The 15,358-nt window shown below is 36.1% G+C and overlaps 1 protein-coding gene across 3 annotated transcripts in view; it reads left to right on the top strand.

The window, feature by feature from the left end:
- SCAF8 (SR-related CTD associated factor 8) overlaps positions 1-15,358 on the top strand; it is a 90,496-nt gene that overhangs the window by 46,786 nt on the left and 28,352 nt on the right. For 2 of the 3 annotated variants that reach the window (XM_071549272.1, XM_071549274.1), the window contains 5 exons: positions 930-1,060; positions 2,055-2,199; positions 2,716-2,796; positions 3,378-3,599; positions 4,216-12,664. In XM_071549272.1, coding sequence (XP_071405373.1) covers positions 930-1,060; positions 2,055-2,199; positions 2,716-2,796; positions 3,378-3,599; positions 4,216-5,915 — 2,279 coding nt within the window. In that variant the 3' untranslated portion in view covers positions 5,916-12,664. Of the gene's footprint in view, positions 1-929; positions 1,061-2,054; positions 2,200-2,715; positions 2,797-3,377; positions 3,600-4,215; positions 12,665-15,358 lie in introns of those variants that run through there. The other variant, XM_071549273.1, reaches the window with a different exon arrangement.

Below are 15,358 nucleotides of genomic sequence, written 5' to 3'. Positions count from 1 at the left end.
GGTTAGCATTTTTTAAGAGTTACGAATTTGTTGTGCACTCTTTTCTCAAGTATGTAAAATACTAACTTGTCTAGAAATGATAATCTGCTTGTGGTTGTGAAAAGTCTTAGATTCCAGTATTAGCTTTAGGTTGGAGTTAGAACTTGTCCAGATAAGCACAGCTTAGCAGAACCTTATGGTATTTTATCAATAAAGTCAGAGAGACAGGAAAAAGAGTAAAGTTAGACCTTATTCTGAAACCCAGTGGAGAGTATGTTAGATTTGTGGAAGACCTACTTGTAGTATATTTCCTTGAAACAAATCTAGCACCAAATGGCTGGACTATGCTGAATTAAACACTAGATACAACTGTTCTATAGTAGCAACAATAATTCTTCAGGTCAAAATGCAGTCTTACTTTGAGTAAAAATGGAGTGTAAATTACAGAAAAATTAAAACATGGAACATTACTGAAATACATTCACTATGTTATACTTGAAATACAAAACTTTGAGAAAGCGTCAGAAGGAATGAATGGGTGGTGGTGTGAGGTTTGTTTAACATGATGATTCTTTCTTACTGTACAGTAGCCAGCTGATAGCACAGGCTTATTGGCTAAGCAGTTTTAGAAGACTGGAGCATACTCTATATTGCAAATTATGAACAGAAGGATTGGTGAAAAAACTTGGCAAGTTTTGAAAAATCAGTTGTATATGGGCATAATTAAACAGCTTTGCAGGTAGTTAAAGATATTTTATGTTCTTTAAAATATATAATAATAAATAAATGCACTTGGATCTTTTCATAGTAAGTTTGAGGGTTATTTGTAATTAATCTATGTAGATACCAGGTAAATATTTATTGTTTAAGAAAGAAGAGGGCTTCTTAATATTTACACAAAAGTAACAGATTAATTATATTTTTATATTAAAATATGTCTTTTTTTAAAGAATGGGAAACAGCCAGAAGCTCAGAGGCTGCTAAAGAAAATACTCAAACTACGCAGAGTGCTGCAGTTGATAAGAGTACCGTTATTACAACACAGACAGAAGCTTACACACAACCAGTCACGATGCTACAGGTTCGTATTGGTCTGCGTTTGCAAAAGGCCCACAAAACTAGAGGGCAAACCTTTTGTTCAATTCAGGTGAACCTTAATGCTGAGTTAAAGTGTTTAAATATTTTTTATTTAAGTCCTGCATCCACTTGTCTTTATCTCTGAAATATTTTAGAGTAGAATTGGTTCCCATGGTTGAGCATAATCTTCAGTTTCTTGCAGTTGCTTATTACAAAAGTTTTTGTATTTGTGTTATTTCTGTTTTATCTTTCCTAATGCGTATAGACATTTCCAGTGCTTGAACTAACATAAAATTAAATGAATGTGAATAAATTTGCATTTACTTGCATTGAGTTTTGAGCTTTTTTCTCTTCTTAAAAATTATCTTCCGTCTTCTTATTTCAGCCATCTCCTTATGTACACTCAGATCTGTATATATTCAAATATACATGTATATATTGCATTTATTCCGCTTCTAATTACTTGTAAATATGCTGCACTGTAACAACATTTCTCAAACAGAAGTTTGAGAAACACTAAGTAATTTTCAGGATTTCATCGAGATTATTAGCATTAAAATTACATACATTAAATTCAGTTTTTTAGTACCGTTCTAAAATGTGTAAATTTTTCTAATTAGACTAGTGTTACTGTTTTCTAAGTGCTCTCAAATTGTTATATTACCTACATTTCCCTTCCTTTTTCCCCTCTGAGTTTCTGCATTCACCCCTCTCTCATAGATAAGTTTTTATTCCTGGATAGTGTTTCACTGTGTATTTTTCTGGACATCTTAGAATAAAGTAAATATAATACAAGATTCTTCCTGTGTTCTTGTTTACCTGAAGTGTAGGTACCATTTCAGAATGCAATGTAATTCTTCAGGGTGTCCAGAATATATACGAAGCCTTTGGGTGTTTAGTGCTTAATGTGAATTGCAAGTAAATCAGCTTATCCCTTTTTAATGTCCATGAATGCTGTTAAGTATTGAAGCTGCTTGTTTTTTCTTTCCATGAAAAAGATTCCAGTAGCTCCAGCTGTGCCTGCTGTTAGCTTGGTTCCTCCTGCATTTCCTGTCACAATGTCTGTCCCACCTCCTGGTTATAGCCCAATTCCTCCTCCACCCTTCTTGAGAGCAAGTTTCAACCCTTCACAGCCACCTCCAGGTAAGTTAGTAAAAATGAAAAAGTATGTATTGACCACGTGTAGTTTGCATGCCGCTATGTACATCATAGTTTTCTATCAGTGATTGGTTACTGTTTGAGTGAGTTGACCTTTGAATCTTAAATTTCATACTAGATTAAAATACTTATATCTATCTTGGTATTATTTTCACCAGTGTATTCTGTTGAGAATAGAAACGACAGCACAATTTTATTTTCCCAACTTTCCTAAAAATTAAAATTTTAAAATACTTAAAATCAGTCTCTTTGCTTTTGAAAATTTTGAAACTCTTAATTTTCTTCTTTGGGTATTATTGGCAGCAATCACTTTTAAAGATTAATATGTAGAAGATTTGTAATAAAGATGGGGTTGATTTTAAAAACAATAACCACAGTTGCCTCTTATTTGTTTGCTAGTCATCAGTGCTGCAACTTTTCAGGATAAATAATGTAGGCAGTCTTTTACTGGATAAGTTTATTTGCTTTCCATGTAATTATTTGTCATTTTTTTCCATGTAGGTTATATGCCTCCCCCAGTTCCACCTGTAGTCCCACCACCCGTTGTCCCACCACCTGTTGTCCCACCAGTTGTTCCAACACGTAGGTTTGATTCTTCCAGTACTTTTTGTGTGTTATGAAAAGTTTAATTGTTTGATATACACATTGTTATTTAATTAAAAGCAAGTTAATTCTGTGTAATGGAAAATAGCAACGCAGAAGTTACTGCTTAGCTGGTTTAAGCAGGCGTTGAGAAAAATATTTACAGAGCTTATAAGCTGACTGCAAAATTATATTTAACGTGGAGTTACTACAAAAATGTATGGCAAATTGTTTATTGTTTATATACATAGTTCAATTTTTTTCAATCTCTCTAACAGATGTATCTGTCACTGGAGCTATTTGGTGTAGTCTAATCTCCAAGTAATTTGTATTAATTTAGTTTTGCTTAGTGCTCCTACTGTACTCATTTAAAATTTAAAAATATGTTAGAATGCTGCAGCTTATGATCTCTGCAGAAAACCCCTAAATATTACATTGCTCGTTGAGAATAAGAAATTATTATCAAAAAATGTAACACTAAGGGTAATTCATTTCACTTCTTTGATTTATCAGCCTCTACCAAACTGATCCTGAAGGCTTGAATATATGATCACTGTGATACACTTGTTATTTCTCTACAGCTTTAGTACAGCCTCCATTACCAATTGCGCAAGAGACGATGAAGGATGTCCCTTTTACTGGCCTTGTCCTACCAATTGGCACAGTTACTAGCAATCTGACTACTCCAACACTATCAGCTGGAAGTGTTTTTAATCCTCTGCCTATCAACACACCAGAATCAGATGAAAAAGGATCACAGCTTACGGACCTTCAGATTTCTTCCAGTGAAAACAATAGATCTGGTAAGAAATGTCTTTATTGTATGATACGATCATTATACTTAGAAGCATTATACTTAGAGAGTTTTTGCAATAATAACTACAGAATAGGAAGTTTTGGACTGAGTAGGGTATCATTCCGAACTTACTTTTGGAGTGGTGCTGGGAACCATCTTTGTCATCATCTAATCATTGATTTCTAGTGGTTTATGCTCAGACTTATCATAGTCTTGAAAAGTAAAGCTGAGACTGGGAACCTGTTAGACAACCTCTTAAAAGTGCATTTTCATTACACAAGTGGTGATGGAAAGAGCCAGGAGAGGGTAGGATAGTATATTTGTAGAATTATGTCAGAGGTTTTACTATTTTTATTGCATAAATTGGGTAATGGCTGTGGGGTTTGTCAATTTTAAGCTGCTGTACATACTTTATTATGAAAAGACGTTCATTTCTGGGGCATAATGTCTGTGTATCACCAGTGTGATTAAAATATGTTTATTATAGAATCTGAGACAGACCATGTGAGCAATATCATCACTGTATGCATTAACTGAACATGGATTAAGCTGCATTTTGTTTGAATACTGTGTGCTACACTTGTATTTTCTGTTAACTCTTCCTTGTTGTTGCTGTGTTTTAGTGCAAAGTGATGTCTCAAGTAGCTCTGGACTTGGAGGAGTGCAGCCACCCAGTGTCTCAAGCAATTCTGGGCTTACTGGAGAAGGGCAGCCACCAGCTGTCTCAAGTAGCTCTGGACTTGGAGGAGGAGTACAGCCACCAACTGTTTCAAGCAGCTCTGGACTTGGAGGAGGAGTACAGCCACCAACTGTTCCTAGCAGTTCTGGTCTTGCAGGAGGAGTGCAGCTACCTGCTGTCTCCAGTAGCTCTTCTCTTGCTGGCGGGGTTCAGCCAACTAATGTCTCAAGCAGCTCTGGACTTATGGCTGGAGTGCAACCACCAAATGTCTCAAGTAGCTCAGGGCTTCTAGCTGGAGTGCATGCACCCAGTGTCTCAAGTAGCCCTGGCCTTCTGACAGGAATGCAGCCACCCAGTGTCTCAAGCAGCTCAGGAGTTCTGTCAGGAGTACAGCCACCAAGTGTTTCAAGCAACTCTGGGCTTCTCATAATGCCCCCACCAAACGTTTCAAGTAGTTCTGGACTTATGGGAGTGCCACCACCAAATATTTCAAATAGTTCTGGACTTCTGGCAATGCAGCATCCAGCTGCAGTTCAAAACATGCCTCATTTAAATATTAGTAGTCAGAGGATGCCAGGAATGCCTCTTATAGATATCCGTCCAGGCCTAATGCCCCATTCACCTGGACCAAGGTTTCCATTAATGCAACCAGGAATGCCACCACAGCGTAGTATTCCTCCTCCTGCAATCCTTGATCCATCTCTTCACCCACCACCTAGAGGCCCTTTTCCTCCAGGAGATATTTTTAATCAAACAGAGAGACCTTTTGGCACACAAGGAAGACAAAATATTGATAGCATTTCTAATCCAGAGAAAAGACTACCGCTTGGAGGCGATAACATTCAACAGGAGGGAGACAGAGATTATCGCTTTCCTCCGATAGAAAACCGAGATAATCTTAACAGACCATCTCCAGTGGATGTCAGAGATTCTGTTGGACGACCACCAGTTGACCCAAGAGAGGGTATAGGAAGGCCTCCCGTAGATGGAAGAGAACACTTTCCAAGACCACATATGGACATGAGAGAAAATTTTGGAAGACCAAGTATAGATAACCTTGGCCGAAGAGAGCATTTTGGTTTCAATTCAGACAAGCACTGGGGACAGAGAGGAGATTATGATGAAAGAGAGCACCATGCCTTCCCTATTTATGGCGGCCCTAAAGGCTTCCATGAAGACAGAGAGAGGTTTCGACATGTAAACTATAGGTTTGATAGTAGAAGTGGTCCCAATTGGAACAGAGGATTTGAACAAGATACTCACAGAGATTTTGATGACCGCAGAAGACCCTGGGAAAGACAGAGGGATAGGGATGACAGAGATTTTAATTTTTGCAGAGAAATTAATGGAAGCAGGTTTGGAGGAAGAGACAGAATGTCAAACAACTGGATTCCCCCTCCACATCCACGGGTTTTTGAGTATTTTGATGGGGCCACTCCTCAACACAAAGCTGATAATATGCCCCAGGTAAATGGTGAAAATACAGAGACAGAAAGTCAGCCACCAACTGCACAGGTGCAGGATGATCCAGAACTTTATGAAAAACTGACATCTTCTGCCGAGATAAGCAAGGAGAAGAGTGACACAGAAGCTGATATAGAGAGTGAACCAGTGGTAGAAAACACAGAAACTGAGGGGACATAATCATCACTCAGTAGGTAAAAGATACCTTTTGTAAAGTTGTCATCTCTCTGTAATAGATAAATGGCTGACTGGACCGTAGCAGTTCACTTTTGTCTGCCAGAATTAAGTTAATCCAATGTTCATGTTCATCTTTCACTTAAATAACTGTACAACTGACTTGTATAGAACACTGTTCTTAATTTGAACATGGTAGGTAAACGTTTTTTGATTTTGTTTGGGTTTTTTTAAAAATTTTATTTTATTTCTCTGGTAAAGCATAAACTTGCCCCCACTTGCTTTTAATTCCACAAAGATAATTAACAGCTTGTCAAACAAAGACTTCCTATGGAAGAAAATGGAATTTTTTAGATACTACCCTTAGGTTGGCTATCGAAATTGTTATACTTGAAAACAGGTGCTGGTGTATCTTGTCTGTGTTTTTAGGCTGCTGCAGAATTTTAAAGTATAGACAAAGCTGTGATATTTTATGTTCCTACAATTTGGCAAAAAAAGAAATGGCCCATGTTATTTAAGGAGCATAACACAGAGATTAAAAGTGATTTTGTAAAATCTACACTATAGTCTCTGTTTTCTCTAAAGTAAGTGTTTGTGATTTGTTCCTCGTACTGCAGTGGGTTTAAAAAAATGAAAAAGTACATTTTAATGTTGGGTGCATTTTGTTTTTAGATGCCAATAAAACATATTTGTTTGATAACAGTGTTCTAGGTATTGTATTTTTTTAAAAACCTGCAAGCTCTAAAAACCTGGAGTCAGCTGTGGTATGTGCTTAGCTAGTTGTTGCAAAAGGTTTATATTACTTTTGTAAAACCAGTGCAGCAGTTATATGTGCAAGAAGCATATGGTTTTTACATCAGAAATCATGCAGTCATATTAGTTTATGTAAATAACATATGTATGTAAATATCTGTGTAAACTGTTTGTAGATACCACTTTTTCTGTGCGTGCCTGTATGTGTGCAGGCACTCACAGAATATTGTAGGCAATTCAATAAAAATGAAATGAAACTAGATTGTGAAAATTTGCCTTTCACCTTCTTTAGGTAGTAAGATAGCAAGATTTATCTCACTGCATTACTGTCAAGCTTGTATTTATCTGCTCATGCTCATTGTTACAAGGTTCTTACTATTTCTAGAAGGTGGAACATATTGTGCTGTAAGAATATACAGTAGGATTTTAGCTTACTTTTTAAAATGCAGATATGCATGAAGCCAAAACTTAAGCAAATATTTGCATTGTCTTATTTTGTAATATATGTGGATTCTGGATAGATAGTGGTAGTGTTTAAGTACTTTGTGGTTATTTGTTTTTAGTGACTCAAAGTCAAGAAATGTTGCATGAAAAGTAAAAAGCTGTTGTTGTTCTAAAACCTCTACATGTTTCTAATAGAAATACGGGGTGCTTTGTGTTTTCATGGAATCACATTGAAGTTGAACCTCTTTTTACATTGTTGAGATGAATTGGCTCCTTGGGTAAATTAGTAGTGCTATTCGCTCCTGTTTCACCTATTTTTGCTGCTTGTGTATCCTTTTTCAATTGGTAGTGAAAGATTCAGCTGTAGGATGATGTCAGATTTTCAATTTGTTCCATTCAAGTGCATTTCACCAATTTCTTTCAACCTATCTTTTGTTAAACTTCTGTGTCTGAAAACATCCTTTTACTCAGTTTTAAGAAAGTTGTTTTGCATAGTAAGATCCAAGGGTGGATTCTGTTACATGAATGCCCCTTCGGTAGAAGAAACATTTTTAGCTGAGATTTGAAATTTGATCTTTAGCATTAAAGCATTAATGTGCAGGTTTTAATTCCCCTTCTACTTCCCTCAAAGGGAATGAAAGTATGAAAACATCATGTCAGTGTAAAGCTTTAGTATGCCTTTGGACCTAGAACCCAGTTACACCTGTGTGTGTTGTCCTCTTCCTCTGAGAGGTGGGGTGTTTTTCATGCTGAGTCATAGTTCAGTTTTTCAATTACAGGAACTTTTATTCTGGGTAGTAAACAGACAGCTTAATGATGGTAGCCCTTTAAAAGAGTGGACTTAAAATAAATTATTATCTATTGTGCAAGCAGGAGTCATTAGGTATGCATTAAATAACTATTGCTTTGTAATGGACCTTGCTGATGTGTTTATTACCAGAACGTGTCTCAGCAGCTGAGATGAACAATCTTCAAGGTAAATGTACCTCCATGGGCAGACTGTCTCAAAGAAATTGCTCAGTGCTGCTGCACCACCTACCAGTAGTAGTCTGGTCAGGCAGATAATGATTGTGTGAAAGTCCAAAAGCACAAAATAGCTCCAAGGTTATTTTATGAACTTAGGGGATTTTATGTCATTTTAATATCTGCAGTTTGAAAAGGCTTCAGTTATAGACCACATAAATAAGTACACAAAATCAAACACATATCGGCAGTAGCTTTACTTTTTAAATACTTCGTTAAATGCCACTCTAAAAGCTCACCTCTTGTTGTTCTAAACTGGGACTGGCACTATGCCAAGTTGCTCATAGTATGATTTAGGTAAACTACAGGTGAGAGATCTTAAACAATTTGGTTGGTAATGGTATAGAACAATGTATTTAATGAATCTATCATCTTTGTTAATACCTTTCAAACATTAATAAATTGGCTACTGTACATATGTGTTACATCATCAATTTTTAACAACTTTTATTATTTTGTAGAATAAAAGTTTGTTGTACAGTCGTCAGTTGCATAATGTTCACAGCTAGAACTGTTCCATTTTTATTTTATTCATGTAGCATGCAAACAAATACTACCAAAACCAGCCATACTTAGAAGCTCAAAAGGGATTTTATATTAGCAAAACAGTATGATTTCTTTATCTTACCAGTAGGCAGTTTTAAATCTTTCAGAGCTGGAATGAAGACTTTCCTTTTTCACTGTAGATTTAAGCCATCATAAGCCAACACATGCACTGAAAGGAACCGTCCTGAGATCCAGACCAATTCTTTGATGTCATTCATGGGAGTGATATGTAATTTCTGCTGATGAAGAGCAAAGAGTGAGAATGGGATGGAAAGAAGATTGCCAGGCGTTTGGGCAGCAGTTCTGGCTTATACCTGTTAAAAGCTTCCTTGTAGTGATGAAAGATTTTATTCTAGCAAATGAAGAAAATCTGATCTACGATTTACATAAGTAACACACATAACAAAAAATATTTCAGGTGGCTTTGCAGGCAGCACAATGTATTTAGGCATGCACATTTTCTTGCAAACATTATACATCAATAAGTTGTTTGATGTATTTACCATTTCACCGTACTGCATCTGCACAGAATGCTACATCCATAGAGGTGAAACTTAGCCTTCATTTGTTATAAGGACATGATTTCTTTGCTGAAACCTTTTCCTGTGAAATAGAGGTACACTTTCTTTTTCCATGGAGTGCTTCCTTTTATTACAGACTCAAGGGAATAGATTCTATTAGATTCCTTTGCTTCAGTACAGCACTATACCATACTTAGAGCCATTTCAGTGATTTAATCTTAACCTAAGTCAGGATGGGAGTACTGTAATCAAGCCCTTAGTGTGGCATGGACAGACATTACTTAAGCACAGTTGGAAAATTATCAAATAAACTCCACAGAAGGTATTTATAAGATAAGCCAATTTATTGTAGAAGTCTCTCAAAATACAGTCTCAGCAGTTTTGAACATGTGCAAGGATTTGTTATGCTGGTCAGCACTGAAAGTGCTCATTTTCTTGACTCATGTTTTCCTAACTCAAATCTTTGGGTAATTTGATTTGAAACTGATAAAAATGGTTCCTAAATTTCATTCATCTGCAGCTTTTTTGAGCAAGCTGTGTCAGTGCCTCACCACGCTCACAGTAAAGAATTTCTTCCTAGCATCTAATCTAAACCTGCTCTCTTTCAGTTTAAAGCCATTGCCCCATGTCAGTGCCGTGCTCTTGTAAAATGTTGTACTTACGAAAGTCTGTTAGCAGGGGTTTTGTTGAAGTTGGTAAGCTGTAAAATTGTATTTGCCATAGTTTTTGTATTCCTTTCTATCTTGTACAAACTCAGTGAAAAAGGATAGTCTTATTGAATATCCTACTCACAGTGTCTTTTAGATGCTCTGCTGCTGAAGATTAGAGGCATGTATAGTGATCTGAGCACTCTTAAAAATCAAGAGGTTGTTAAGATATGTTGTACAGTTGAAGATGAGTGTATTTTCTCCTTAAAAAGGGTAAAATCCACCTTTCAGCACTTGCATAGTAACAGTGATAGTTGTGGTGTCACTGGTTTGCTAATCATAGTCTGTAGTTTGTCCTTTTAAAGTCAACTCATTAATGCTAATTTTAAATATTCTCTTCTTACTGGATGAAGTCATACTAGTGCCCTAAGACAAGGTACTGTTTTGTGACCTGCAAAAAAAATAATCCGATCAGAGAGTATTTTAACTTGTAAATAAGTTAGTTGAACATTTTTTCCTCCCTGATTTAATGCTTTAATGCTGCAATCTTCCTCTTGAATGATACTCTGCACATCTGTGTCATAATGGATATGTGTTTGCATTAGCATGTACCAAGCCTTCTATTGAAATGCAGAGAAATTGTAAGATTCTTTAAGGTAGATGACTTGATGTGCTTCTAAAACTAGGGTAAACTTCATAGCCATATTGATTTGTATACTAGAACATTATAACTATGTGCAAGCCAGTACAAATAATCCTTAATAGGTGGAGAGTATTAACTGGATATAGAATTGTTAACTTGCATGTAGATTGGCAGGATTCACATAAGCCAGACTTGCAGGGACTTTGGATCTGAATGTCACTTCCACACTAACGGAGAGATTGTATTATTAATAATGTAGTTTTTTCTCAATAACAGTAGGAATTTAGAAACATTCTCAGTAAAGTCCTTTCTCAAAATGCATTCACCTTCATCAGTTAAAGGAAGCACTGTCATTGTCACTTCAGTTGATGAAGGGGAAAAATACTTCAGATTTATGCCATTTCTGAGGTAATCACATTTCATTCAGCAATGCAGTGAAGTGCAGTTTTAAGTGTGCCTTAAGTTTATCCTTCTGAAAAGGACTGTATATTTCAAACTTTTGATAAAAATTGAGACAAAATCAATTTTTTTTTTCTGTAGAACTTAAAATGTAATTTTGGGTTTGGTGATTTTCTTCAAGAGAATCTTTGTAATTTCAGTCATGTAAATACATAATACTAGGTAGACACTAAAGTTTAAAAATCTTTGCTGAAAGTTAAACAAGTTTGTCCAGTTCAATTTCTTTTTTTTTTCACATGCTTGCACTACATTATTTTGTCAGGTGGTTCCATCACTGAATTCCTCTTACGGCAAATGAGAAATACCTTTGAATTATATAATTCAGTTGTATGATTAAAATATTTTAATGTAGGACAACTATAAATCTTTAAACTCATCAATATTTTGCACACTATGACTGCCAGTATAGTTAATTCACTGTTGAGAAGTTGAGAAACTTACTGGTCAAGCTATCCGTGATTAAATATAAAATACTGAAAAAAAATTGAAATGCTTGCTGATTGATATGGAATTTTGTTTGTTAAAAGCACAGTAATGGCATCTGCTCAAGTTCCATGTTGATTAAAACCCCCCATATTAAAAATATGAACTTGGAGGGCTGAAGTTGATTGATTAAATGAGTAGACACCCATTATTTCTATTAGAATATGAAACTTTTAAGTGATTAGCATAAATGTTACTTATGCAAAATATTGAAATATGATTTTTAATTTTTGTGTGCATACTGTATGCAGTTTGTGTAGGTACATTTTACACAATTAGCAAGCAAGTATCCAAAGATCTTAGGTACTCCTGAGCGTTTTTCTTTATGTGGCTCATACATTAATTAAAACCGAGCACACACCCCCTCCCCACACAAAAAAAAAAAAAAACCAAACCTTCAGAAAACTCAGCAAGGTGTAAATATTAATAAGATTATAAGGTTCTTGGAGAACAGTCTAAACCACTATGTGATACATGGCCTCACTTCTTTACTAGTGGAATATGGCTGTTTCATTAGATTTAGGATTTCAAACTCTTTATCTTAGATGTCTCAATTTCTTCTCCAGCAGCCTTTAGAAGAGCAGGTGGTAGAAGATTATCAGGTTCTAGTTTCCTTCATTTTTCTACTGCTTTTAAGCTCAAAACCTTTTAGGGGGATAATTTGTTTCCTTTCAAATTCTTTTCCCCTGTATACATATTTATGAGCAGGCAGCCCTAATAATGGTTGTATTGAGATTTTAAGAGTATGATGAAATAGATTGTATGAAGTGTCTGAAAAAAATTCCTTGTTTAGTCCTATGATAGGAAATTCATGGAATGAAAGAAGGCAAGCAAATTAAAGTCAGTTAAATGCATTGTCTTATCTTCTGTCTCTCCTGAAATGATTGTACTTGCTATGCAGATCTTTTCACTGGAGCCCTTTAGAGCAGCGCTTTAATACAGTCACTGTTCTTTGTTCAGAATCCGTGATGTCCTCTAGCTTTCCTTTCTTCATCTGCATACTGCTTTTTTGAAAGGTTATGGTTTATTTAAATAGCATTGTTTTCTTTAAAAGATTTAAAGAAAAATTAATGCACTAGGTTAATAAAGTTTTCTAATTTCATTTTATAACATGCTGCCTAACTCTCCTCAATAAATTTTCTTCTCCAATGAAAAGTTCTTACGTTTCTGTATTAACCAGAATAGAAATAATGGATGACATGTAAAAAAAGGAAATAAAATTTTTATCCAAAATTACATATATCTGTCATGATACTCTGGCTCTAGCATGTTCAAGAATGGAACTAAAACAGCATTTTTCACACCTTCTAGCAGTTTAATATGGAACTTAAAAAGTTATACACCAGCTAGAGTGGCCTCAGGAGCTGTCCCATGCAATGCTTGCATGCAACAGTGAATGCCAAGGTTTTGCATTTCCCTTTTCCATCCCTCACCTTGTCACCAGATACTCTAATTTTTCTTATGGTGAGTGAAGAAGTTTAACCTAAAAATTGTCTGAAAGTTATGAAAAATTTCCCTTTTCCCAACTTGGAGAATTCATTCTAAATGTCTCTTACCTTGATATATTACAGCAAACAAACAAATCCAAGAGGAACAAATACGTGAAGGCAACTTCCTAAATATTTTTAGGATTTGAAAGGTAGTAAGTCTGCTAAAGAACTGGAAAGGTTTTAATTCATGGGCTTTTTTACCATCTGATTGGCTTTTCTTAAAAATACGTCAGTTTGAAAATTACATTTTCTTAGAAGCCCTTCTTAAGAAATTTCATCATTCTTTTGTCTCACTAATTTTTTTCAAAACTGGGACCTATTAAGCATCTTATAATGCAGCTTGGTAATTGTACATCTTGTCTTACAGTATGGTCTAGCATTGTCTTGAGCTGCATACTACAAGACACACAATACATAAAAATTTATTATTGTTGAGCTGTTAACCTTAAGTGTATATATCCATTTTACAGCAGCTTCTGGAAAGCTTAGCTGCAGTATTTGCAGTCTACACTGTATGAAAGGAAATGCAAACTTCAGTATTAAGTTTTCCTTCTGCTGTACATGTGACACTCAAGGTGTTCCTGCAACTGACACACCTTCACCCTTGCTGTGTCAAAGGAGTCAAAGTTAGACATGTGGGTGTTCACCTCTAAATTTAAGTGCACATCATCTCTGAAAATGAGTTGAATATTTAAAAATCTAAATACTAGGTTAGGATTCTAAATTTATCTTGCTGTGAAACATTTGGTTGGTCAGACAAGGTTTTTTTACACTATTTGGTGATTAGAATCTTATATTTTTTAAGTAAAGTGAAACAAAATATTACTGCATATATATAGGAAAGATTCAGTCTTGTTACTGATTGATTTTGTTATGCGAGAATATGAAGTTCCCAGTTTTATACTACAGAAAACAATGCACTGGTGAACTCTGACAGACAAAACCTTAAGTACCCTGGCACTTGGCTCGAAAAAACACCTACCACAACTTTTCTTCTCAGGCTAAGAGGTAGCACAGGGAGTGCAAATCTGTCCAGGCAAACTGCTGTGCCTTGCAAGTACAGAAGCCCACCCTGAGGGTGGGCTAGTCTTGAGCCATATAGGCACAAGGCTCCTGCTCATGCAGGATCAAGATTGTTCTACCTGTGCCACAATAATATTACTGCAGCAGGTAGTAGAACAGGTTTTTTATACTGAACTTTGTCACATGTTTGATATTTGTATACAGGCGAGGTATTTAAAGTCAGTATTTCAAGATAATAATTGGTGGCAAATCAGATTTGTGAAATTTGCGAACCAGGTGCTCTACTTGAAAGGAACCCAGTTACAAGCAAGAAAGATGAAATGATTAAACTACTGTAGCTGCTTGTTTGGATTGTTCCAAAACAGAATTTTTTCTGAAGATACTATAGGCATATGATTCCTGCTTCAAGGTCTCACTTGCTGGGAAAAGGATGAGTTAAATTCTGAAACTTCAGTGTTCTGACCTTCTAAAACATAATCAGTGAGCTGGTACCTCTCATATACCATTAATTTGCATTTGCTTTCCCATTCCTTATGGGGTCTTTACCATGCTTTATAACAGCTGCTACATCTCACTGTCATCACTAACCAAGATGTTCTTTGGTTCAGCAGCCTTTTGAATCCTTCAGATGCCATTGTTCTCCATTTCTAAAGAGTTTGAATATAGAATAGGAATAGGAAATTTGTTGTGTTTTCTTTAGGTACAAAGTCTACTGGAGTGACAAAATACTTGCCTGGTTCATGTTTTCACCCTCATTTCTTCTCTTTTTTTATATAATGAATTCCTGTGTCTTCAGTCTGAAAGTGAAGTTTTAATAGGTTTTGAAGGAAGTTTTCATGTATTCTTACTCTCCCGTTATGCTTTTCCCACCCACATAGCACAGTGGGGTCCTGCCAGTCACTGCAGCCTCCTTTCTCACCTTACTAAGAGGGAAATTTCAGTGTGCCCTCAAAATATACTGACACTTTCTGCAAAGAGGAGCTTGTCAGGTTACGTGCAGCAAGAGGAGCATGCAAAGGGTGAGCCTGCCTTTCCAGGACACCTTGTCCAGTTTTTTAACCCTTCTTTGCAGCAAGCCCATGTATATAGGAAGATAAGAATGTCAGCTGGATGATTGCTTCCTTTGTTAACTATCATCTGTACTGGGGCACAGGGACCTTATATAAACTACAAAGCCAGCATCTACTTATCCCTTTTCATAGAATCATGGAATCAACTAGGTTGGAAAAAACCTCTGAGATCATAGAGTCCAACCTTTGACCAAACACCACCCTACTTACTAGACCGTGGCACCAAGTGCCACATCCAGTTTCTTCCTAAATACCTCCAGGGATGGTGACTCGATGACCTCCCTGGGCAGCCCATTCCAATGCCCTATCACTCTTTCTTTTGTGAAGTGTGGCCAGTTCTGACATGT

Source organism: Pithys albifrons, chromosome 2 (genome assembly GCF_047495875.1).
Source record: "Pithys albifrons albifrons isolate INPA30051 chromosome 2, PitAlb_v1, whole genome shotgun sequence".
NCBI classification, from domain to species: Eukaryota; Metazoa; Chordata; class Aves; order Passeriformes; family Thamnophilidae; genus Pithys; species Pithys albifrons.
Note: the sequence above shows the minus strand (reverse complement) of the source record. Positions and strands in the feature narration are given on the sequence as shown.